Source organism: Nerophis lumbriciformis, linkage group LG15 (assembly GCF_033978685.3).
Source record: "Nerophis lumbriciformis linkage group LG15, RoL_Nlum_v2.1, whole genome shotgun sequence".
In the NCBI taxonomy this organism is placed as follows: domain Eukaryota; kingdom Metazoa; phylum Chordata; class Actinopteri; order Syngnathiformes; family Syngnathidae; genus Nerophis; species Nerophis lumbriciformis.
The window spans coordinates 25,972,791-25,997,500 of record NC_084562.2 but is presented as its reverse complement, the minus strand read 5'-3'; the positions used below and the strand labels follow the sequence as shown (position 1 = coordinate 25,997,500).

Here is a 24,710-nt window from a genome sequence, read left to right as displayed (position 1 = left end):
CTGTTACAATTTCGCTGCGCTTGTTGAGGGATGACAGGTCTGGACGGTAAATAATAAACAGTTTCTCTTTCAAGCATAGGTTGCATCTTTTATTACCACTATTGTAAGGTGTGCTGGATGCAAGAATTTGCCATGTTATTGAATATTCAACATTATTGTCTATATATATATATATATATATATATATATATATATATATATATGCATCATCACAACATTAATTATGCGATTAAAAGTGTTACATTTGAGAGTTTTGCTAAGAACACTGAGTTTTTAGACAGTTTAAGCCTCGTCGCGCAACAATTCTATTCTATAAAAGACCTATGGAGTCATTATTTTATTTCACTTCTGAATCTCATGATCGCGATGGCGAGAAAAACTCGGTTCCTTCCCTTCGCACACATGCGATGAAAAAACATGGATTTATGCGACTATAATAGCCAGTCTTGTCTGGTTGTATCAAGGAGGCGTGCATAGAGTGGCATCTCCAAGGTAATTAAGCAGAACTAAAGGTCTGCCGTGACGAGGATGCTTTGGCAGGACATGGCTAATGGTAGAGCTAATTAAAATGTGTTTTATCCCCCAATGAAAGTCATCGCCTCGCCCACCAGTTCAGCACCATGACTTTACAGGGCCGGGGGGGATTCCGCACTATGATACTTTTCCTACCGTTCTAGGTCTTCTCCTTGAAGACCAATTCCCACCAAGTTGCAAATGTGATAAGACGTTTTGGGAATTGAACTTTTCTACACATTTTGGTCGAAAGTCAGTGATTTTTTTCTGAACAAAGTGTATTTCATGTTCAAATAATAGCGCTACGGAGCTACTGTGGTGTCCTACTTTATGTTTGAGTCACTCAGTAGGGCTGACTAGCTATTCAAACATCCATAATATCGATACCAAGATTAACATACATTTTGGACTTCTTTTGTCCTATGCTTTGAACGCTGCGGCTTATAAAATGGCGCAGACAATTTATGGATTTTTATTCGCTGAAGGTCATAATGCAAATAATTAGAAACAAAAACTGTCAGGTTCAAACACTGATGACATCTATTAAACAAGACAAGAGGCAAATAATTAAAGAGACATAATTAAATTTAGACTCAATTGAGGAGACACACTTGGACAGTACCCTTGTACAGTATCTCAGCACGCTCCGCCAAAAGATTGCATGCCTCCTTCTTTTATTTTGGAACCTCCCCGACCACCTTTGCCACCGCTGTTTCCAAAGGACAAAGGTCGCAAAAAAGTTCACAGAAAAGTTTGTAAACAATTCAAAGGAAAGGTCAGTTCAAAAAGAGTTCGTAAAATAGTTCCAAAAGAGTTCCATAAAATAGTTTAAAAAGAGTTCCATAAAATAGTTCAAAAAGAGTTTGTTAAATACTTCAAAAAGAGTTCGTCTGGAAATTGGGCAGATCCTGCCATCTCTCCGCTTTGAAGTCCCTGGGCCAGAACAACATCCTTCTGTTGATTACCATACATGAGAGAAAACAGGAACACCGTCTACGGAGGCTGCGGAACCTCTTTCTAGAGTCCAGCAGTGAAAACAGTCCTTGGTGGGGGTGGGAGGAGTCTCTTCAGATTTTCTGAGCCCTGGTCAGGCAGCGGCTTTTTGCGATTTCCCGGGTTCAAGAGTCTTATGGCCTGAGGGAAGAAGCTGTCACAGAACCTGGAGGTTCTGCTACGGAGGCTGCGGAACCTCTTTCTAGAGTCCAGCAGTGAAAACAGTCCTTGGTGGGGGTGGGAGGAGTCTCTGCAGATTTTCTGAGCCCTGGTCAGGCAGCGGCTTTTTGCCATTTCCTGGGTTCAAGAGTCTTAGGCCTGAGGGAATAAGCTGTTACAGAACCTGTAGGTTCTGCTACGGAGGCTGCGGAACCTCTTTTTAGAATCCAGCAGTGAAAACAGTCCTTGATGGGGGTGGGAGGAGTCTCTGCAGATTTTCTGAGTCGTGGTCAGGCAGCGGTTTTTTGCCATTTCCCGGTTTCAATAGTCTTATGGCCTGAGGGAATAAGCTGTTACAGAACCTGGAGGTTCTGCTACAGAGGCTGCGTAACCTCTTTCTAGAGTCCAGCAGTGAAAACAGTGCTTGGTGGGGGTGGGGGGGAGTCTCTGCAGATTTTCTGAGCCCTGGTCAGGCAGCGGCTTTTTGCCATTTCCCGGGTTCAAGAGTCTTACGGCCTGAGGAAAGAAGCTGTTACAGAGCCTGGAGGTTCTGCTACGGAGGCTGCGGAACCTCTTTCTAGAGTCCAGGAGTCAAAACAGTGCTTGGTGGGGGTGGGAGGAGTCTCTGCAGATTTTCTGAGCCTTGGTCAGGCAGCGGCTTTTTGCGATTTCCCGGGTTCAAGAGTCTTATGGCCTGAGGGAAGAAGCTATCACAGAACCTGTCGGTTCTACTACGGAGGCTGCGGAACCTCTTTCTAGAATCCAGCAGTGAAAACAGTTCTTGATGGGGGTGGGAGGAGTCTCTGCAGATTTTCTGAGTCGTGGTCAGGCAGCGGTTTTTTGCCTTTTCCCGGTTTCAATAGTCTTATGGCCTGAGGGAATAAGCTGTTACAGAACCTGGAGGTTCTGCTACAGAGGCTGCGTAACCTCTTTCTAGAGTCCAGCAGTGAAAACAGTGCTTGGTGGGGGTGGGGGGGAGTCTCTGCAGATTTTCTGAGCCCTGGTCAGGCAGCGGCTTTTCTTGCGATTTCCCGGATAGGAGGACGAGGAGTCCTGATGATCTTTTCCGCCGTCCTGAACACTCTCTGCAGAGACTTCCAGTCTGAGGCACTGCAGGCTCCAGTCCAGTCAGAGATGCAGTTGGTCTTTATAGTGCCTCTGTAGAATGTGCTGAGAATGGGGGAGGGAGCTGTGGTCTTTTCATCCCACGCATACGCTGCTGAGCTCTTTATACAAGAGCTCCGATGTGTAGGGACCAGGTCACATTGTCAGTTATCTGCACCCCCAGGAACTTGGTGCTGCTTACCGTCTCCACTGCTCTGCCGTTGATGAAGAGTGGATTCACACCCCTAGTGAATTCCGTTTTTTTTTTCTGCCAATCAAAGGGCCCGACAGAGACATTCTCTTTTTTCAAGGTGTCTGCATATTATTTTTCCGGTGACAATCCGGGCGGCGTTTTGGCAAGACGCGGCTCACTGTCGGCCCATTAGCGAGGGATTTACTCGCCGTGTCTTTGCGGGCGGTAAATGCATACGCCATTATGGAGCGGCTCTATATTCCGGTGACAGCAGCCAGTCTGACAGACATCGTAGCTTTCTGGCATTTAATACACAGTCGCCCACAGCGTCAATAAACAGTCCCCGGCTTTTGTTGCATAGCAATAAAGCAGCTTGCAGATAATGCCTTGCTCGCCAAAGCATACATATAGATTACCGGGGGAAATGTTTGGTGGGGCTCGGCACTACGTTCGGTAAACAATATGTCCTTCGCTGATAAGAAATCGAAGTCCAACGCTCACAACTCTGTCTTTGTGCTTCAGCCGGGTGTTGCTGTTTGGTCATCAGCTGAAGACAGTGATTCATGCCCGGGGCGTCATGCAGAAGAGCCTCATTACACGCCGCCATTTTGAGAATCAGCAGATAATTACAGTATGCATCATACACCTCATGAGGCCCAGAAGATTCAGTCCACGCCGCTGGCTCGTAATCTGGGCCACCGGGGCCGGGGAAATGGGAAGAAGTCATGCCGCAGTTGTTTGGGAGGGGGTTTGCGCTTAATTGTTTTGCAGGATTATGCATTTTTAAACGCTCTTCAGTGACAAATCATTATGACCATATATGGTATATTTCCTGATTCGGTAGAGTCCGTAAAAGACTCTTTGGAAAACTGTAGGTTTAACTTAAAAGTTTTTTGTATTAATTTTAAGGTACTTATCATCGCACCCTAGTGAAACGTTGGATACACAAATCTACATTTTATAGTAAAGAAACGGCAGATTAGTATGGAGAATTTTACCGTAACATTTAAGATGTTTGTACACCAAATTACCGTGAATTATTTTTACGGAAACATTTTTTTTTTTACACCGAATTTGTGTTATTTTGTAAGAATAATTATGTATAAGTTATCACGCAACTCTTATGCTTAAAGGCCGTTGCTATAGTTATCATCAATTGTGCTGAAGTTGTACTTTTCTATCTGTACAAAGGGACAACTCGTCGTCTCGTATTAGTGTTTGCGTCCATACCCGGCCTGCTGAATGCCAAGGGCGAACATCGAGTACCTTGACGCAGACAAAGCAGAGACAGGGCGATATCACGAGTGTCAGCACATTTCCATTTCTGAATAATCATATATTGTGTCTAAATGTCATAAAATGTAGGATGTTTTTCACTTTTCGCAAAAATTAGTGTAATAAAAAACGACAAAATGTTTTTCTTTTTTTGGGGGGGAAAGTCTGGTGACTAAGTTGACAATTTGTTAGAGTAAAATTTAATTTTATTTCTGTATTAATTTTAAACTTACTCAACATTGCACGCCAGTAAAACGTTAGATAAAACAATCTACATTTTACAGTAAAGAAACGGCAGATCAGTAGGGAGGATTTTACCGTAAAATTTAAGATGTTTGTACACCAAATTACCGTGAATTATTCTTACGGAAACATTTTTTTACAACGAATTTGTGTTATTTTTACTGTAAAAATAAGCTGCTAGTTTTTACCGTAAAATGTAGATATTTTTTGTACGGTGGTCTTCAATTTACTGTACATTTTTAAAAACTGAAATTCTGGTGACCGAGCTGCCAATTTTTACCGTTATAAAGAGACTGTATTTTTTTCAGCGCACTGTGAAATTTTTTTTGTAAAATGTAGGATATTTTTCACTTTTTGCAAAAATGACTGTATATTAAAAAAACGACAAAATATTTTGGGGTTTTTTCGGGGAAATTCTGGTGACTAAGCTGACAGTTTTTACAGTAAAATTTAGAATTTTTTCTGTATTAATTTTAAGCTTACTCAATACCGCACGCCAGTGAAACGTTAGATACAAAAATCTACATTTTACAGTAAAGAAACAGCAGATCTGTAGGGAGAATTTTACGGTAAAATCTAAGATGTTTGTACACCAAATTACTGTGAATTATTTTTACGGAAACATTTTTTTTTTTACACCGAACTTGTGTTATTTTGTAAGAATAATTATGTATAAGTTATCACGCAACTCTTATGCTTAAAGGCCGTTGCTATAGTTATTATCAATTGTGCTGAAGTTGTACTTTTCTATCTGTGCAAAGGCACAACTTGTAATCTTGGATTGCGAGTCGTCTCATATTAGTGTTTGTGTGCTGAATGCCAAGGGCGAACATCGAGTACCTTGACGCAGACAAAACAGAGACAGGGCGATATCATGAGTGTCAGCACATTTCCATTTCTGAATAATCATATATTGTGTCTAACTGGGGCTGCTGAAATTACCCTTTTTCCTTCAGAAGCAGCCTCAGTGATGTAACCAGGGACCTCCCGAATAAATAGTGAAGCATGTGGGCTCTGGCCAATTTTTACCGTTAAAAATGGACTGTATTTTTTCAGCTCACTGTGAAAAAAATGTCGTAAAATGTAGGATGTTTTTCACTTTTCGCAAAAATTACTGTGTATTAAAAAACGACAAAATGTTTTTATTTTTTGATGGGGGGATTCTGGAGACTAAGCTGACAGTTTTTACAGTAACATTTAGATTTTTTTCTGTATTAATTTTAAACTTACTCAACATCGCACGCCAGTGAAACGTTAGATAAAAAAAATCTACATTTTACAGTAAAGAAACGGCAGATCAGTAGGGAGAATTTTACCATAAAATTTAAGATGTTTGTACACCAAATTACCGTGAATTATTTTTGCGGAAACATTTTTGTTTTACACCGAATTGGTGTTATTTTGTAAGAATAATTATGTATAAGTTATCACGCAACTCTTATGCTTAAAGGCCGTTGTTATAGTTATCATCAATTGTGCTGAAGTGGTACTTTTCTATCCGTGCAAAGGGATTAGTGTTTGTGTCCATACCCGGCGAACATCGAGTACCTTGACGCAGACAAAGCAGAGACAGGGCGATATCACGGGGGACGCTTGTGGAGAACCAATATGGATTCCGAGCAAATATCTCAACATCAATAGCACTAACCAAAATAACAGAGGAAATTACCAATGCAATAGATGGTAAAGAATGTGCGGCCGCAGTATTCATGGACTTAACAAAAGCATTTGACACAATTAATCATGATATTTTAATACGAAAATTAGAACGATATGGCATCAGAGGTTTGGTATTGAATTGGGTGAGAAGTTATTTAACCAACAGGAAGCAATATGTAAAGATGGGTGAAAATATGTCAACACGGCTAGATATATCCTGTGGTGTACCCCAGGGGTCAATACTGGGACCAAGATTGTTCAATCTTTATATAAACGACATTTGTAAGGTTACGAAGGACTTAAAGTTGGTTTTATTTGCAGACGACACAACTGCTTTCTGTTCAGGAGAGAACACACAGAAGATAATACAAATAATAACAGAAGAAATGAACAAATTAAAAAGATGGTTTGACAAAAACAGACTATCTTTGAATCTCAGTAAAACTAAAATAATGCTATTTGGTAATAGTAGAAAAGAGCATCATACACAAATACAAATAGACGAAGTAGACATAGAAAGGGTAAAAGAAACTAGATTTTTTGGGAGTATTAATAGATGATCAAATGAACTGGAAATCTCATATACAAAACATACAACATAAGGTGGCAAAAAACATTTCAATAATGAATAAAGCAAAATATGTCCTGGGCCAAAAATCACTACATATTCTCTACTGCTCGCTAGTGTTACCATATCTGAGTTATTGTGCAGAAATATGGGGAAATAACTACAAATGTGCGCTACATTCGCTAACCGTGTTACAAAAAAGATCAGTTAGAATAATACATCATGTTGGATATAGAGAACATTTATTTATTAAGTCAGAAATATTAAAGTTTGGTGATTTGGTAAAATTGCAAACAGCTAAAATGATGTACAAAGCAAACTATAACCTGCTACCAAAGAATGTACAACAATTCTTCTCATCTAAAGAGGAGAAATATAACCTTAGAGGAAAAAATAATTTAAAACATTTATATGCACGTACAACACTTAGAACTTTTAGCATATCAGTATGTGGAATTAAATGATGGAATGGATTAAGTAAAGAAGTTAAAAATTGATCCAGTTTAAGAGGTTGTTCAAAATAATAATAATAGAAGAATTATGAGAAATACTTTCAACCTTATTGAAAATAGGATATTCTTCATCTCAGTATGTTAATAATGACTGAATTAATTAATTAATTACATATTACAAAACTGTTGTATACTAATTCATAGATGTTATTTTATTATATAAAAAGGTCAGTAAATGATTCTATATATTTGTAAACGCTTTGAAGTGGGAAAGGGGTAGGATTAAATAAGCTTTGCTTCTTCCTACTCCTTTTCGGGCATGATGTAAAATGAAATGATATGAAATTGTGTGATGTATTATGATGTATGTGTGTTCATGTTCCAAATAAACTAAAGAAAGAAAGAAAAGAAAGTCTGACACACCTAGTTGTACCTAAATATACAATCTCACCTCAAATGCAAGCAAGCTAAATACTAACATGCTTCCCTTAATCTTCCTTAAAGGGAACATTAACCCGTGCCCGAACTGAACTCAACCCTGAATATCTGGACCTCCGTCCCCGAGCTGAGCTGAACCCTGAATACTGGACCCCGTGCACACCTTTAGTGAGTACAAATGGCGCCGGCGACCGTATCGTCCGTCACATCATCCCATGACGTTGTTTTACCATTCAGCCATCCTTAGACTGCTTTGTTAGTCGCACATGTTCTTCCTTCTTTGCCCAAACCACACTTTGGGCCTGGTCTACTAAAGAAACAGGGGTGTCAAATATATATATATATATATATATATATATGTATGTGTGGGAAAAAAATCACAAGACTATTTCATCTCTACAGGCCTGTTTCATGAGGGGGGGTTCCCTCAATCATCAGGAGATTTTAATGGGAGCATTCACATACCATGGATTGTATAGGGCACAGAGTGGGTGGGTACAGGCTGGTGTAGGGGCGTGGTGATTGGCTCATGTGTTACCTAGGAGGTGTTTCCGTCTGTGGCGGCATGCTGTTACAATTTCGCTGCGCTTGTTGAGGGATGACAGGTCTGGACGGTAAATAATAAACAGTTTTTCTTTCAAGCATAGGTTGCATCTTTTATTACCACTATTGTAAGGTGTGCTGGATGCAAGAATTTGCCATGTTATTGAATATTCAACATTATTGTCTTTGAGGTCCCAAATGTGTTTGCTGAGTTCTGTGGTATTCCGCAGGTTTTGGTTCCTGAAAGAAGCCTTGTGATTGTTCCATCTGGTTTTGAATTCTCCCTCAGTTAATCCTACATATGTGTCGGATGTGTTAATGTCCTTGCGTGTTACCTTAGATTGGTAGACAACTGATGTTTGTAAGCACCCCCCGTTGAGAGGGCAATCAGGTTTCTTTCGACAGTTGCAAACTTTGTTGGTTTTGGAGTCGCTCTGTCCGGGGGCCGACGGCTCATTTGCAATTGTTTTGTTGTGGTTTGAGATGATTTGTCGTATATTGTTCATACAGCTGTAGCTCAATTTAATGTTGTTCTTGTTGAATACTTTTCTTAGGGTGTTGTCTTTGGGAAAGTGTTTGTCAATCAGATTGAGGAATTTGTGTCCAATGTTAGTTGAGACGTTTTTGCTGTATGGGGGGTTGTACCAGATGATGTCGTTTCGTTTTCTGTTCTTTTTCGGTTGTACTATATATATATATATATATATATATATATATATATATATATATAGTACAGCACTTTTGCATGTGGTAGGTATTTTAACTGATACTAATAGCAAATTGGTGCTTTGAGCAAGCAGAGGTGGGTAGAGTACCCCAAAAATTGTACTCAAGTAAGAGTACAGTTACTTTTGAATAAATTGACTCAGGTAAAAGTAAAAAGTAGTCATCAGAATAATTACTCGAGTAAGAGTAAGTATTCTGCGAAGAAACTACTCAAGAATTGAGTAACTTCTGATTTATTTAATAGGGTTTGTTTAATGGTACTTGGACTACAATCGTAGTTGGTGTTTGTGTGCAAAACATACAATTAATTTACTTCAACGTGTTTTCTTAGTTGGACGTAGAATTCCTGTAACAATCGGTTGTTTGAGGCTCATAAAGCTTGTTTCGCTTCTTAGAAATTGCCATTCATTCTTCTTGCAACTTCTCATAACTCGTTTGATGCAAATATTCCTATTTTTGCTCGAGTTACACACATTTGTCTCATTATTATTGCCGTGCGTGCAAAAAGACAAGTGCCATTTGGGGGTTGCACATGCGCACACACACACACACACACACACACACACACACACACACACACACACACACACACACACACACACACACACACACACACACACACACACACACACACACACACACACACACACACACACACACACATTATCTTGTGTTTCATACTATCTTGAGACCTCTGAAAAATGCCTACCTATTAAGGACCAGCCTTTCTAGATATATAAAGAAGTGTATTTACAACATTAATAATATATACATACTATGCAAATATAAAAAAGCTTGTTGTGAAAAATTATTTGGAATTTCACAAGAAAAAGGTCACAATTTCACAAGAAAAAGGTAGAATTTTGGCAGTATTATAATAAAAGTTGTCATTTTACTCAACGCAAGTCAACATTTTTACAAGAAAAACTGAACATTTGTGCAATGATATGATAAAAGTTGGAATTTTACTCAATATTAGTCGTAATTTCACAAGAAAGGCTAAAAATGTTGGCAATTTTATGGAAAGAGGCGTCATTTTACTGGACAAAAGTCACAATTTTATAAGAAAACTTAAACATTTGGGCGATGATATAATAATAATTGGAATTTTGCTCTGCAAAATTATGACAAAAGTCATAATTTTACTCCAAAAATGTCACTATTTTACAAGAACAAAAAAAACTTGGCAATATTGTAATAAAAGTCAGAATTTTATATGACAAATGTCACCATTTTGCATAAAAAAGTAATAATTTTAGGAGAAAATGTTGCAATATTACAGAAACAGAAACAATTAGAGAAATTGTTCCCAATTTTATAAGAAAACTTAAACATTTGGGCAATAATATAATAATAAGTGGAATTTTGCTCTGCAAAATTATGACAAAAGTCATCATTTTACTCCAAAAATGTCACTATTTTACAAGAACAAAAAAAAATTTGGCAATATTGTAATACAAGTCAGAATTGTATATGACAAATGTCACCATTTTGCATAAAAAAGTAATAATTTTAGGAGAAAATGTTGCGATATTACAGAAACAGAAACAATTAGAGAAATTGTTCCCAATTTTATGAGAAAAAAGTCGACAAATTGTGAGAAAAAGAATGCTTTTAGTTATTTTAAATTTTGATTGTTTTTAATTTTTTTTTTGAATTCTTTGTTTGTAATTGGTTTTTAATTTACAGTATGTCCATAAATATATATATATATATATATATATATATATATATATATATATATATATATATATATATATATATATATATATATATATCCATCCATCCATCCATCCATTTTCTACCGCTTATTCCCTTTGGGGTCGCGGGGGGCGCTGGAGCCTATCTCAGCTACAATCGGGCGGAAGGCGGGGTACACCCTGGACAAGTCGCGACCTCATCACAGGTATAGATATATATATATATATATATATATATATGTATGTGTGGGAAAAAAATCACAAGACTACTTCATCTCCACAGGCCTGTTTCATGAGGGGTTCCCTCAATCATCAGGAGATGATGAACACAATCTCCTGATGATTGAGGGAACCCCTCATGAAACAGGCCTGTAGAGATGAAGTAGTCTTGTGATTTTTTTCCCACACATACATATATTGCGCTCTACTACGGTATCGAGCACTATTTTTTGGATAACCTTATTAAGACATATATATATATATATATATATATATATATATATTTTTTTTTTTTTAAATTTTTTTTTAAATTTTATTTTTTTTTATTTATTTTTTTTTTGACGAAGTCATAATTTTACTCAAAATATTTCACTATTTTACAAGAACGAAAAAAAAAATATTGGCAACATTGTGAAAACAGTTTTTATTTTATATGACACATGTCACCATTTTGCATTAAAAATTCATAATATTACTTGAAAATATACAGAAACAGAAATAATATGAAAAATGGTCCCCAATTTTAAAAGAAACAACTTTACACCTTGTGAGAAAAATACTGCTTTTAGTTATTTTAATTTTTATAGAATTTTTTAGTTTTGTAATTGTTTTTTAATCTTCATTATTTACTTCAAGTTATTACAGTATGTCTCTTTATACTTATTTATTTTATTTTTTTTGTATTAGTTTTGGCCAAAGGAGCCGCATTTCAATTTCTCACACACACTTGTTATTTCATATGTTGACCAGAGGGGGGAGCACTTTTAAAAGCGACACACAGTCAATTAAAAAATGGATGTCACCAGCAGGGGTGCAAATGAGACATTGTCTATTAGATGCAATGTTATTGGGACCATGATTTATGTCATCACTTGTTCACACCTCCTCATATGGAAGATACTTTTCCTTCTTCATATCTCAAGAAGGGTAGAAATACAAGAACACCCACCCACACACACACACACACACGCACACACACACACACCGGTGGTGCTTTTTTAATGATGTCAGTTTCTCTCACTCGCTATTATCCAAGGTTTCTTTTGCGAGCCAGGCCGCTTATCATATTGTCCCTCCATTACAAACTGCAATGTCAAGTTGATTTAGGTAAATGCTGACGCCGTGTTGTCGATTCTAATCTGTGTGCACCTGAGCAGGGCGAGAGCAATAGTGACACAACACAAACAACACACATGTGAGGTCCAGGAGGATGGTGGACAAGCACAAACATAATGATGCCTGCTGGCTCTCCATTAACCAACACTCTACTATTGTCAGCCATACACCATCATAATAGTACTATACTAATAATAGATAATAGTACTGTACCACATGACAACTAATTATAGATAATGGTACTATATGACATGACAACTAATAATAGATAATAGTACTATATGACATGACAACTAATAATAGATAATAGTACTATACCACATGACAACTAATAATAGATAATAGTACTATATGACATGACAACTTATAATAGATAATATTACTATACCACATGATAACTAATAATAGATAATAGTGATATCTTGTATCTATTATTAGTTGCCATGTGGTATAGTACTATTATCTATTATTAGTTGTCATGTGGTATAGTACTATTATATATTATTAGTTGTCACTATACCACATGACAACTTATAATAGATAATAGTACTATTATTAGTTATCATGTTGTATAGTACTATTATCTATTATAAGTTGTCATGTCATATAGTACTATTTTCTATCATTAGTTGTCATGTCATATAGTACTATTATCTACTATAAGTTGTCATGTGGTATAATATTATTATCTATTATTAGTTGTCATGTCATATAGTACTATTATCTATTATTAGTTATCATGTTGTATAGTACTATTATCTATTATTAGTTGTCATGTGGTATAGTACTATTATCTATTATTAGTTGTCATGTCAAATAGTACTATTATCTATTATTAGTTGTCATGTCATATAATACTATTATCTACTATAAGTTGTCATGTGGTATAATACTATTACCTATTATAAGTTGTCATGTCATATAGTACTATTATCTATTATTAGTTGTCATGTGGTATAGTACTATTATCTATTATTAGTTGTCTTGTCATGTGGTATAGTATTTTATCTATTATTAGTTGTCATGTCATATAGTACTATTATCTATTATTAGTCGTCATGTGGTATAGTACTATTATCTATTATTAGTTGTCATGTCATATAGTACTATTATCTATTATTAGTTGTCATGTGGTATAGTACTATTATCTATTATTAGTCGTCATGTGGTATAGTACTATTATCTATTATTAGTTGTCATGTCAAATAGTACTATTATCTATTATTAGTTGTCATGTGGTATAGTACTATTATCTATTATTAGTTGTCATGTAGTATAGTACTATCATCTATTATTAGTTATCATGTGGTATAGTACTATTATCTATTATTTGTTACGATCCGCTGCCCGGATCATAGTTTGTTTATGTTTTAGTCACGTGTTTTCAGCACCTTGATTTTGTTTGTTTTCAGTTGCCATGTCAACCGATTACATGCACCTGCCTCTGGTTAGTGTTCGGGATGCGCACCTGTTGCCCGGGCACTAATCAGAGGGCTATTTAGTCTTTGCCCTGGCCTCACTCGGTCTGGCTTCCTAGTTTGTTCCCATACAACTAATAACGACTACTTAGATTTCATGCTATACTATTTTTTCCTGCTAGCTCCCACGCTAGTCCTTTTGTTTTGCCTTTTGTGCTACGTGCATGTCTTTTTGTTATTCACCATATGATTTATATTTAAAATAAATCATTTTCCTACCTGCAAGCTGTGTCCGAAGCCGTCTGCATCCTTGGGAGAACCACATCCGCATCACTATGCGACCCAGTCGTTTCATTATTAGTTGTCATGTGGTTTAGTACTATTATCTATTATTAGTTGTCATTTGGTATAGTACTATTATCTATTATTAATTGTCATGTCATATAGTACTATTATCTATTATTAGTTGTCATGCCATATAGTACTATTATCTATTATTAGTTGTCATGTCATATAGTACTATTATCTATTATTAGTTGTCATGTCATATAGTACTATTATCTATTATTAATTGTCATGTCATATAGTACTATTATCTATTATTAGTTGTCATGTCATATAGTACTATTATCTATTATTAGTTGTCATGTGGTATAGTACTATTATCTATTATATGTTGTAGTACTATTATCTATTATTAGTTGTCATGTGGTATAGTACTATTATCTATTATTAGTTGTCATGTGGTATAGTACTTTATCTATTATATGTTGTAGTACTATTATCTATTATTAGTTGTCATGTGGTATAGTACTATTATCTATTATTAGTTGTCATGTGGGATTGTACTATTATCTATTATTAGTCTTCGTGTGGTATAGTACTATTATCTATTATTAGTTGTCATGTCATATAGTACCATTATCTATTATTAGTTGTCATGTGGTATAGTACTATTATCTATTATTAGTTGTCATGTCATATAGTACTGCTATCTATTATTAGTTGTCATGTGGTATAGTACTATTATCTATTATTAGTTGTCATGTCATATAGTACTATTATCTATTATTAGTTGTCATGTCATATAGTACTATTATCTATTATTAGTTGTCATGTGGTATAGTACTATTATCTATTATTAGTTGTCATGTCATATAGTACTATTATCTATTATTAGTTGTCATGTGGTATAGTACTATTATCTATTATTAGTTGTCATGTCATATAGTACTATTATCTATTATTAGTTGTCATGTCATATAGTACTATTATCTATTATTAGTTGTCATGTGGTACAGTACTTTATCTATTATATGTTGTAGTACTACTATCTATTATTAGTTGTCATGTCATATAGTACTATTATCTATTATTAGTTATCATGTTGTATAGTACTTTTATCTATTATTAGTTGTTATGTGGTAAAGTACTATTATCTATTATTAGTTGTCATGTGGTATAGTACTATTATCTATTATTAGTTGTCATGTCATATAGTACTATTATCTATTCTTAGTTGTCATGTGGTATAGTACTATTATCTATTATTAGTTGTCATGTCATATAGTACTACTATCTATTATTAGTTGTCATGTGGTATAGTACTATTATCTATTATTAGTAGTTAAAATATTGTGTTTTTTTTTTTTCTACATTCAAACACAGTGTTACTGTTCAAACTGGGTGTAATGTCACATCGGTCCAAAATATTAAATTTCTTTCGCATCCTGTTTTTTTAATGAATACGTAGGCCTGCTACGCTACATGTTGTTCATTATGGCGGCACTTGGAGAGCCATTGTTTGTTTGTTTTTCTGAGGTGGTACTGGTGGAAACAGGTCTGAGAACCACTGATGATGTACTGTATAAGCCAAATGATCCCAATTCTTGCACAAATTCCGTGCTTTTTTAATTGAAGTGCTGTGGGTTCCTTCTTAAAGTCAACGAGCATACCTTTTGTTCAACAGAAAGTCCAAATAAGGATGCAAAAATGGAACGAATAGCATGCAACACTGTGTGGAGACCGTGCTTGCATGAACATTAAAGGTGCTGATTTGTTTTTCCGAAGCATTATCTTGCCGCAGTAATATTCTCATTAGTTGCACACACATTAAATATTGATCGTCTGTGCTTGTGCGGATTGACTAGGAGGACGTGGAGGGGGGGTGTGGCCCACCAGGCAGCACTGCAAACAAGTCTTACCTCCCCACAGTCCCAGCAGGCTGCCTACAAGCCCCCAGGTGCAGCTTTTGTGCTGCGCTGATTACACCGCCGTGACTCCAGTCAGCACGAGAGGTCAAACAACCACAAATTCTACTGCAATATTCCTCAGATACTTTACCCCGCCGTGGAACTTGTGACCAGAAGATGCCTTTTTTTTTATAAATCAAGCCTTCCGGGCGTTGCCCACACAATAACAAAACACCCCCGAGGCCGTGCTTTGTTATTAAATGCAACTTCCAGTGTCCTGGGAACACGGCGGAAAAGCTAACTTTGCCAGTTTTCTTTTTTGTTCCGTGATTAGCGGCCGGTAAGTTGAGAAATATGCTGCTTTAACAGATTTTTGTTGCTGTCACTGTCAGATTCAAACACTGATGACATTTATCAAACAAGACAAGAGGCAAGGAATTAAACAGACCGAATTCAATTTGGACTCAATTGAGGAGAAACGTGTCGACCCGTAACCCCTTACAGTGTCGCCCCCGCTCTGACGAAAGATTGTACCGTATTTTTCGGAGTATAAGTCGCTCCGGAGTATAAGTCGCACCGGCCAAAAATGCGTAATAAAGAAGGAAAAAAAGATATATAAGTTGTCACGTTCAAACGCACTGTCGGATTCAAACACTGATGACATTTATTAAACAAGACAAGAGGCAAGGAATTAAACAGAGACAGAATTCAATTTGGACTCAATTGAGGAGAAACGTGTCGACCTGTAACCTCTTACAGTGTCGCCCACGCTCTGATGAAAGATTGTACCGTATTTTTCGGAGTATAAGTCGCTCCGTAGTATAAGTCGCACCGGCCAAAAATGCGTAATAAAGAAGGAAAAAAAGATATATAAGTTGTCACGTTCAAACGCACTGTCGGATTCAAACACTGATGACATCTATCAAACAAGACAAGAGGCAAGGAATTAAACAGACAGAATTCAATTTGGACTCAATTGAGGAGAAACGTGTCGACCTGTAACCTCTTACAGTGTCGCCCACGCTCTGACGAAAGATTGTACCGTATTTTTCGGAGTATAAGTCGCTCCGGTATAAGTCGCACCGGTCAAAAATGCATAATAAAGAAGGAAAAAAAGATATATAAGTTGTCACGTTCAAACGCACTGTCGGATTCAAACACTGATGACATTTATTAAACAAGACAAGAGGCAAGGAATTAAACAGAGACATAATTCAATTTGGACTCAATTGAGGAGAAACGTGTCGACCTGTAACCTCTTACAGTGTCGCCCACGCTCTGACGAAAGATTGTACCGTATTTTTCGGAGTATAAGTCGCTCCGGAGTATAAGTCGCACCGGCCAAAAATGCATAATAAAGAAGGAAAAAAAAGATATATAAGTTGTCACGTTCAAACGCACTGTCGGATTCAAACACTGATGACATTTATCAAACAAGACAAGAGGCAAGGAATTAAACAGACAGAATTCAATTTGGACTCAATTGAGGAGAAACGTGTCGACCTGTAACCTCTTACAGTGTCGCCCACGCTCTGACGAAAGATTGTACCGTATTTTTCGGAGTATAAGTCGCTCCGGAGTATAAGTCGCACCGGCCAAAAATGCATAATAAAGAAGGAAAACAAGATATATAAGTTGTCACGTTCAAACGCACTGTCGGATTCAAACACTGATGACATTTATCAAACAAGACAAGAGGCAAGGAATTAAACAGACATAATTAAATTTGGACTCAATTGAGGAGAAACGTGTCGACCTGTAACCTTTTACAGTGTCGCCCACGCTCTGACGAAAGATTGTACCGTATTTTTCGGAGTATAAGTCGCTCCGGAGTATAAGTCGCACCGGCCAAAAATGCGTAATAAAGAAGGAAAAAAAGATATATAAGTTGTCACGTTCAAACGCACTGTCGGATTCAAACACTGATGACATTTATTAAACAAGACAAGAGGCAAGGAATTAAACAGACAGAATTCAATTTGGACTCAATTGAGGAGAAACGTGTCGACCTGTAACCTCTTACAGTGTCGCCCACGCTCTGACGAAAGATTGTACCGTATTTTTCGGAGTATAAGTCGCTCCGGAGTATAAGTCGCACCGGCCAAAAATGCATAATAAAGAAGGAAAAAAAAGATATATAAGTTGTCACGTTCAAACGCACTGTCGGATTCAAACACTGATGACATTTATCAAACAAGACAAGAGGCAAGGAATTAAACAGACATAATTCAATTTGGACTCAATTGAGGAGAAACGTGTCGACCTGTAACCTCTTACAGTGTCGCCCACGCTCTGACGAAAGATTGTACCGTATTTTTCGGAGTATAAGTCGCTCCGGAGTATAAGTCGCACCGGCCAAAAATGCATAATAAAGAAGGAAAAAAAGATGTATAAGTTGTCACGTTCAAACGCACTGTCGGATTCAAACACTGATGACATTTATCAAACAAGACAAGAGGCAAGGAATTAAACAGACAGAATTCAATTTGGACTCAATTGAGGAGAAACGTGTCGACCTGTAACCTCTTACAGTGTCGCCCACGCTCTGACGAAAGATTGTACCGTATTTTTCGGAGTATAAGTCGCTCCGGAGTATAAGTCGCACCGGCCAAAAATGCATAATAAAGAAGGAAAAAAAGATATATATAAGTTGTCACGTTCAAACGCACTGTCGGATTCAAACACTGATGACATTTATCAAACAAGACAAGAGGCAAGGAATTAAACAGACAGAATTCAATTTGGACTCAATTGAGGAGAAACGTGTCGACCTGTAACCTCTTACAGTGTCGCCCACGCTCTGACGAAAGATTGTACCGTATTTTTCGGAGTATAAGTCGCTCCGGCGTATAAGTCGCACCGGCCAAAAATGCATAATAAAGAAGGAAAAAAACATATAAGTCGCATTTTGGGGGGAAATGTATTTGATAAAAGCCAACACCAAGAATAGACATTTGAAAGGCAATTTAAAATACATAAAGAATAGTGAACAACAGGCTGAATAAGTGTACGTTATATGAGGCATAAATACCAACTGGTATGTTAACGTAACATATTATGGTAAGAGTCATTTGCCAAACAATCTGTCGCTAAATCCCATTAAATCTTATACGTCTAGTCTCTTACGTGAATGAGATCAATAATATTATTTGATATTTTACGCTAATGTGTTAATCATTACACACATAAGTATGTGTATAAGTCGCACCCCCGGTTAAAAAAACTACGACTTATAGTACGAAAAATATGGTACTCCTCCTTCTTTATTTTACTTTCTCCGACCGCATGACCACAGCTGCTTTAACAGATTGTGGAGACGGCCTCGTTTTTTTGTTGCTGTCCGTCAAACGCACTGTCAGATTCAAACACTGATGACATTTATTAAACAAGACAAGAAGCAAGGAATTAAACAGACAGAATTCAATTTGGACTCAATTGAGGAGAAACGTGTCGACCTGTAACCTCTTACAGTGTCGCCCACGCTCTGACGAAAGATTGTACCGTATTTTTCGGAGTCAAGGTTCAAGGTTCAACTTTATTGTCCCCACGGGGAAATTTGTCTTGGGCACAGTGCATCATTGCTTTCTTAACATACCCAAAAAACAACAGAACAAAAACACAAGCACAGACACAACCACAACCATACAACTAACATTTAAACATCAGAACATGGAGCTTGATAGACATAGGTGGCACTTTGATGTAGGCATAAAATCTACAGTATGGAGATAAAGATAAAGTACCAATGTGCATTGCACTAGAGCTCATGGATAAAGTGCTGTGTGCTAAAGTTCTTAGTTCTAAAGTGCTATGTGCTAAAGTGCTATGTGCTAAAAAAAGTGCTAACCTATGTATTAAAATTCTATTGCACATTGTTGGTCAGCTTAATGGAGGCTGGGACAAATGATAATTTAAGGCGCTTAGATTTGCATAGTGGGACCCGGAGTCTTCTCCCTGATGGCAGGGTTCCATATTCAGGAAAGAGTGGGTGTTGTGAGTTGGAAATCATTTTCTTAGCTTTTTTCCTAACTGCCTGCTCATAGATGCTCTGTATAGGCTCATATTCTTTCCTCCCTACGATTTCCATTGCCGTTTTATGCATGCCGGCCAGTTTGCTTTTTAGCTTAACGGTTAGGTTGCCAAACCATGAGGTGATCCCGTATCTAATGATGCTCCCTACAATGGCACGGTAGAAAATCATCATGATGTGGCTGCTTACGCCGTACAATCTTAATCTTCGCAACAAATATAGCCTCTGTTGCAGTCTATTGCACAGTTTGTCAATATGTGTCTTCCAGCAGAGAAGATTATCAATATGAACCCCTGAGTATAAGTCGCTCTGGAGTATAAGTCGCACCGGCCGAAAATGCATAATAAAGAAGGAAAAAAACATATATAAGTTGTCACGTTCAAACACTGAGGACATCTATTAAACAAGACAAAAGGCAAGGAATCAAACAGAGACAGATTTCAATTTGGACTCAATATTGAGGAGAGACATGGCCACTGCACTCTCTGTACAGTCCTGCACCACGCTCTGACGAAGAAGGTTTCCGTCTCCTCCTTTATTCAGATGTTCAATGTTCACGCACCAACACATGTCACAGCAGGAATGGGAAGTATGTAAAACAGTCATTGTTTTCGGTCGCTTTGAAGACCAAGAAGAGGATATATATATATATATATATATATATATATATATATATATATATATATATATATATATATATATATATATATATATATATATATATATATGACTTCCCGCAAAAAAATAAATAAAAAAATAAATATATGTGTATATATATTTATATTTATTTTTTTATTTTTTTTATTTATTCATTATTATTTTTTTATTTTTTTATTTGTGTGTATTTTATATGTATATATATATATATATATATATATATATATATATATATATATATATATATATATATATATACACACAAAAACTAGTATGGGAGCGCTTAGATGAGCTCATCATGTTTGTGTCTCTTCTAGCTTCTAGAACCCAGGCCTATTCTAAGACATTCTGCTCCGTTTAAAGACGGAAAACACTGCAGTTTTGTTAATCAACACATCTATGCGTGCTCTATAATACACTTACCTTTCTCAAATGTCTTTGACCTGAAATACTTCTTTCCATCACATCGTTTACAGGTTTTTTTTATTTTTTATTTTTTGGTTTTGCTGATGTGTTTTTGCTACACGGTGTGCTTTCCCTCTCTTTGGTCTCAGGGAACTTATGCAAAGGCTTGTTAAACCACAGCGGGTGCAGCGTGTCGGAATATGTCGAGACACTTTTCTGTTTTTATTGTCTGCAAAAGATGTGTCGGCATGCAGGGGATAACACAAAGGATGGAAACATTTCTGCATGGCGGATACAATTAATGCTTCCTAAAAAGTGCAATGCATGTGGTAAATATCAGTGTTGTCCCGATACCAAAGTTTTGGTATCAAAATGTATTTTGATACTTTTCTAAATAAGGAGTACCACAAAAATGTCATTATTGGCTTTATTTGAACAAAAAAAAATCTTAGTGTACATGAAACATATGTTTATTATTGTAATTTAGTCCTTAAATAAAATAGTGAACATACTAGACAACTTGTCTTTTAGTAGTAAGTAGTCCGCTGACGTATGCAGTAACATATTGTTTCATTTATACACCTATTATTTTGTCAATATTATGAAGGACAAACTGTAAAAATGTATTATTATCTACTTCTTAATTTACCGTATTTTCCGCACCATAAGGCGCCCTGGGTTATAAGCCGCGCCTTCAATGAACGGCATATTTCAAAACTTTGTCCACCTATAAGCCGCCCCGTGTTATAAGCCGCATCTAACTGCGCTAAAGGAATGTCAAAAAAACAGTCAGATAGGTCAGTCAAACTTTAATAATATATTAAAACCAGCGTGATGTGGGCGCGCATGGAGTCGTATATCAACATGGACGGAGCTGCGTGAAAGAAGCCACCCGGCCTCTTCGCGTAAACTTCCCTTAACCACTCGCTCATCTTTTCTTCATCCATCCATCCCTTCGAGTTAGCTTTTATGATGACGCCGGCTGGAAAGGTCTCTTTTGGCAAGGTCTTCCTTTTGATTATCACCATGGGTGGAAGTTTCTGGCCAATAGCATGGCAAGCTAGAACCACAGTGAAGGATGACTTCTCATTCCCTGTGGTGCGAATATTCACCGTACGTGCTCCCGTTGTATCCACAGTGCGGTTCACAGGAATATCAAAAGTCAGTGGAACCTCGTCCACGTTGATAATGTTCTCTGGCCGGATCTTTTTTTCAGCTATCTTGTTTTTACAATATGCACGGAAAGTAGCCAGCTTTTCTTGAAAGTCTTTAGGCAGTTGCTGTGAAATAGTAGTCCGTGTGCGGATGGAGAGATTGCGTCTTTTCATGAACCGGAAACCTGTCGCTTAGTAGGAGCCATTTTGTGGTCTTTACAGATGTAAACACACAAAGGAAATGAAACGTAATATCCGCGCGCTTCTTCTTCTTCTACGGGGGCGGGTGGTTGCTTACAGTAGAAGAAGAAGCGCTTCCTCTTCTATGGGGGCGGGTGCTTACCTTGGCGGTTGCTTGCGTAGAAGAAGAAGCACTTCCTCTTCTACGGGGAAAAAAGATGGCGGCTGTTTACCGTAGTTGCGAGACCGAAACTTTATGAAAATGAATCTTAATATTAATCCATGTATAAAGCGCACCGGGTTATAAGCTGCACTGTCAGCTTTTGAGTAAATTTGTGGTTTTTAGGTGCGGCTAATAGTGCGGAAAATACGGTACTGTTAATATCTGCTTATTTTCTGTTTTAACATGTTCTATCTACACTTCTGTTAAAAATGTAATAATCAAGTATTCTTCTCTTCTTTGATACTTTACTGTTACGTCTAGGACGCATGGTTGCGATTGTTGTGTTCCTTCCAAGGCAGAAGACAATCAGGAGCGGCGTACAGGTAAGATTTAAGTATTTTAATAAATAAAAGGCAGGACAAAAATACGAAACTGAGGACGCTAGCAAGCGTGGAGCTAAACAAAAACCAAAATGTCACTAAGGGTTATAAACAAGGAATGCGAGCGTGCGCAAACTTACTACAACGAGCAGAAAACCAGGGAGAACGTAAATGTTGCATAAAGCAAACATTGACCCAGCACTTACTGCTGGGTGACAGGAAACTATAAAGGGGAGTGATTAGCCAAAACACCTGGTGGAAACACTAATTGCCAAAACTAAGACAGGTGAGGAGAATCAGTGCCCATGGAAACCAGCAGTAAACAGGGAAAGAGGGTGCACCCAGGAAACCGACTAAAACCAGAAACATAACCAACATAATTCATGCCATGATCCGGGTAACGGATCATGACATAACCCCCCCCCCTTAAGGGACGGATCCCAGACGTCCCAAACTAGAAACCCCTCCCCAACAAAAAAAAAACCTAAAAAGTCAAAAGTCACGGGAGGGTGGAGGGAGGACTTGGTGGTGGGCCGCCAGGCCACGTGTCCCCGAAGCCACCTGGGACAAGTCAGGTGGCGGCGGCGGGTGGATTGTCGCCGCAATCGTCGAGGCGGGCGACCTCGGAACGGCCATGTCTGTGGCCGTTGAGAAGTACAGCGCAGAGTGGGTGGACGAATGGTACCAAGGGGTGCTGAAGGAACTGGAGAGGGAGGAACAATCCTGTTCTGTCCTGCAGCCACCTACCACTCACACACCGGTGGCTTCGGGGACACATGGCCTGGCGGCTCACCACCAAGTCCTCCCTCCACCCTCCCTTGACTTTTGACTTTCTGGGTTTTTTTTGTTGGGGAGGGGTTTCTAGTTTGGGACGTCTGGGATCCGTCCCTTAAGGGGAGGGGGGGGGGGGGGGGGGGGGGGGGGGGGCTATGGCATGAATTATGTTGGTTATGTTTCTGGTTTTAGTCGGTTTCCTGGGTGCACCCTCTTTCCCTGTTTACTGCTGGTTTCCATGGGCACTGATTCTCCTCACCTGTCTTTGTTTTGGCAATTAGTGTTTCCACCAGGTGTTTTGGCTAATCACTCCCCTTTATAGTTTCCTGTCACCCAGCAGTAAGTGCTGGGTCAATGTTTGCAATAGGCAACATTTACGTCCTTCTGTTTTTTTGCTCCACGCTCTTTATATTATTCTGCCGACCAGAATCCCGGTTTTTTTCACCCTTGGTGACATTTTGGTTTTTATTTAGCTCCACGCTTGCTAGCGTCCTCAGTTTTTGTATTTTTGTCCTGCCTTTTATTTAGTAAATATACTTAAATCTTACCTGCACTCCGCTCCTGATTGTCTCCTGCCTTGGAAGGAACACAACAATCGCAGCCATGCGTCCAAGACGTAACACTTTACATTAGTTTTGGATGATAAATGTAGGTATTGATCTGATACCAAGTAGTTACAGGATCATGCATTTGGTCATATTCAAAGTCCAGGGACATATTTGCTGACTTTATAAACATAATATGAATAAAAAAAATAAAAAAAGATTTTGTGACAATGAAAAATATCGATGTAATCATAGTAGTATCGACTAGATTTACTTGGTATCATTACAGTGGATGTCAGTTGTAGATCCACCCATGGCTTTTGTTTACATTGTGACGCCGGTGAGCTATTGTATCCTCCTATATGTTGACCTTTTCCTCTTATAAACCCATATCTGCACGTGTATTACACTTTGTACCTGTTTGTGTGTGATATTGCTTACCTTTGAACCTCAAACTAAATGTCTAATCATGTCAAACGGAGCTACAATATGACATTTTATGGAATACCATAGGGCCATTGCATTTTACTCACCGCTTGTCAGACATCTTCCCCAAGCATCCGGTCTGAGATCTCTCTGGCTTTGTTTAAGCACTGTGATGTTTGGTTATTGGGTCTTACTGGGCTGGGGATCCCTTAAGACAACACACACACACACACACACACACACACACACACACACACACACACACACACACACACACACACATTCTTGTGTTTCATACCTTCTTGAGACCTCCGAAAATTGCCTACCTCTTCAGGATCACATTTAGTAGATGTATAAAGATTTGTATTCACAACATTAATAATATATACATACTATGCAAATATTAAAGCTTGTTGTGAAAAATGAGTTGGAATTTCACAAGAAAAAAAGGTCACAATTTCACAAGAAAAACTTTCAATTTTGGA

The 24,710-nt window shown here is 37.7% G+C and overlaps 1 protein-coding gene across 1 annotated transcript in view; it reads left to right on the top strand.

The window, feature by feature from the left end:
- Positions 1-24,710, top strand: part of LOC133615850 (protocadherin-9) — a 708,581-nt gene that overhangs the window by 265,902 nt on the left and 417,969 nt on the right. Inside the window, exon 3 of the mRNA XM_061974698.2 lies at positions 7,664-7,765. Coding sequence (XP_061830682.2) covers positions 7,664-7,765 — 102 coding nt within the window. The remainder of the gene's footprint in view (positions 1-7,663; positions 7,766-24,710) is intronic.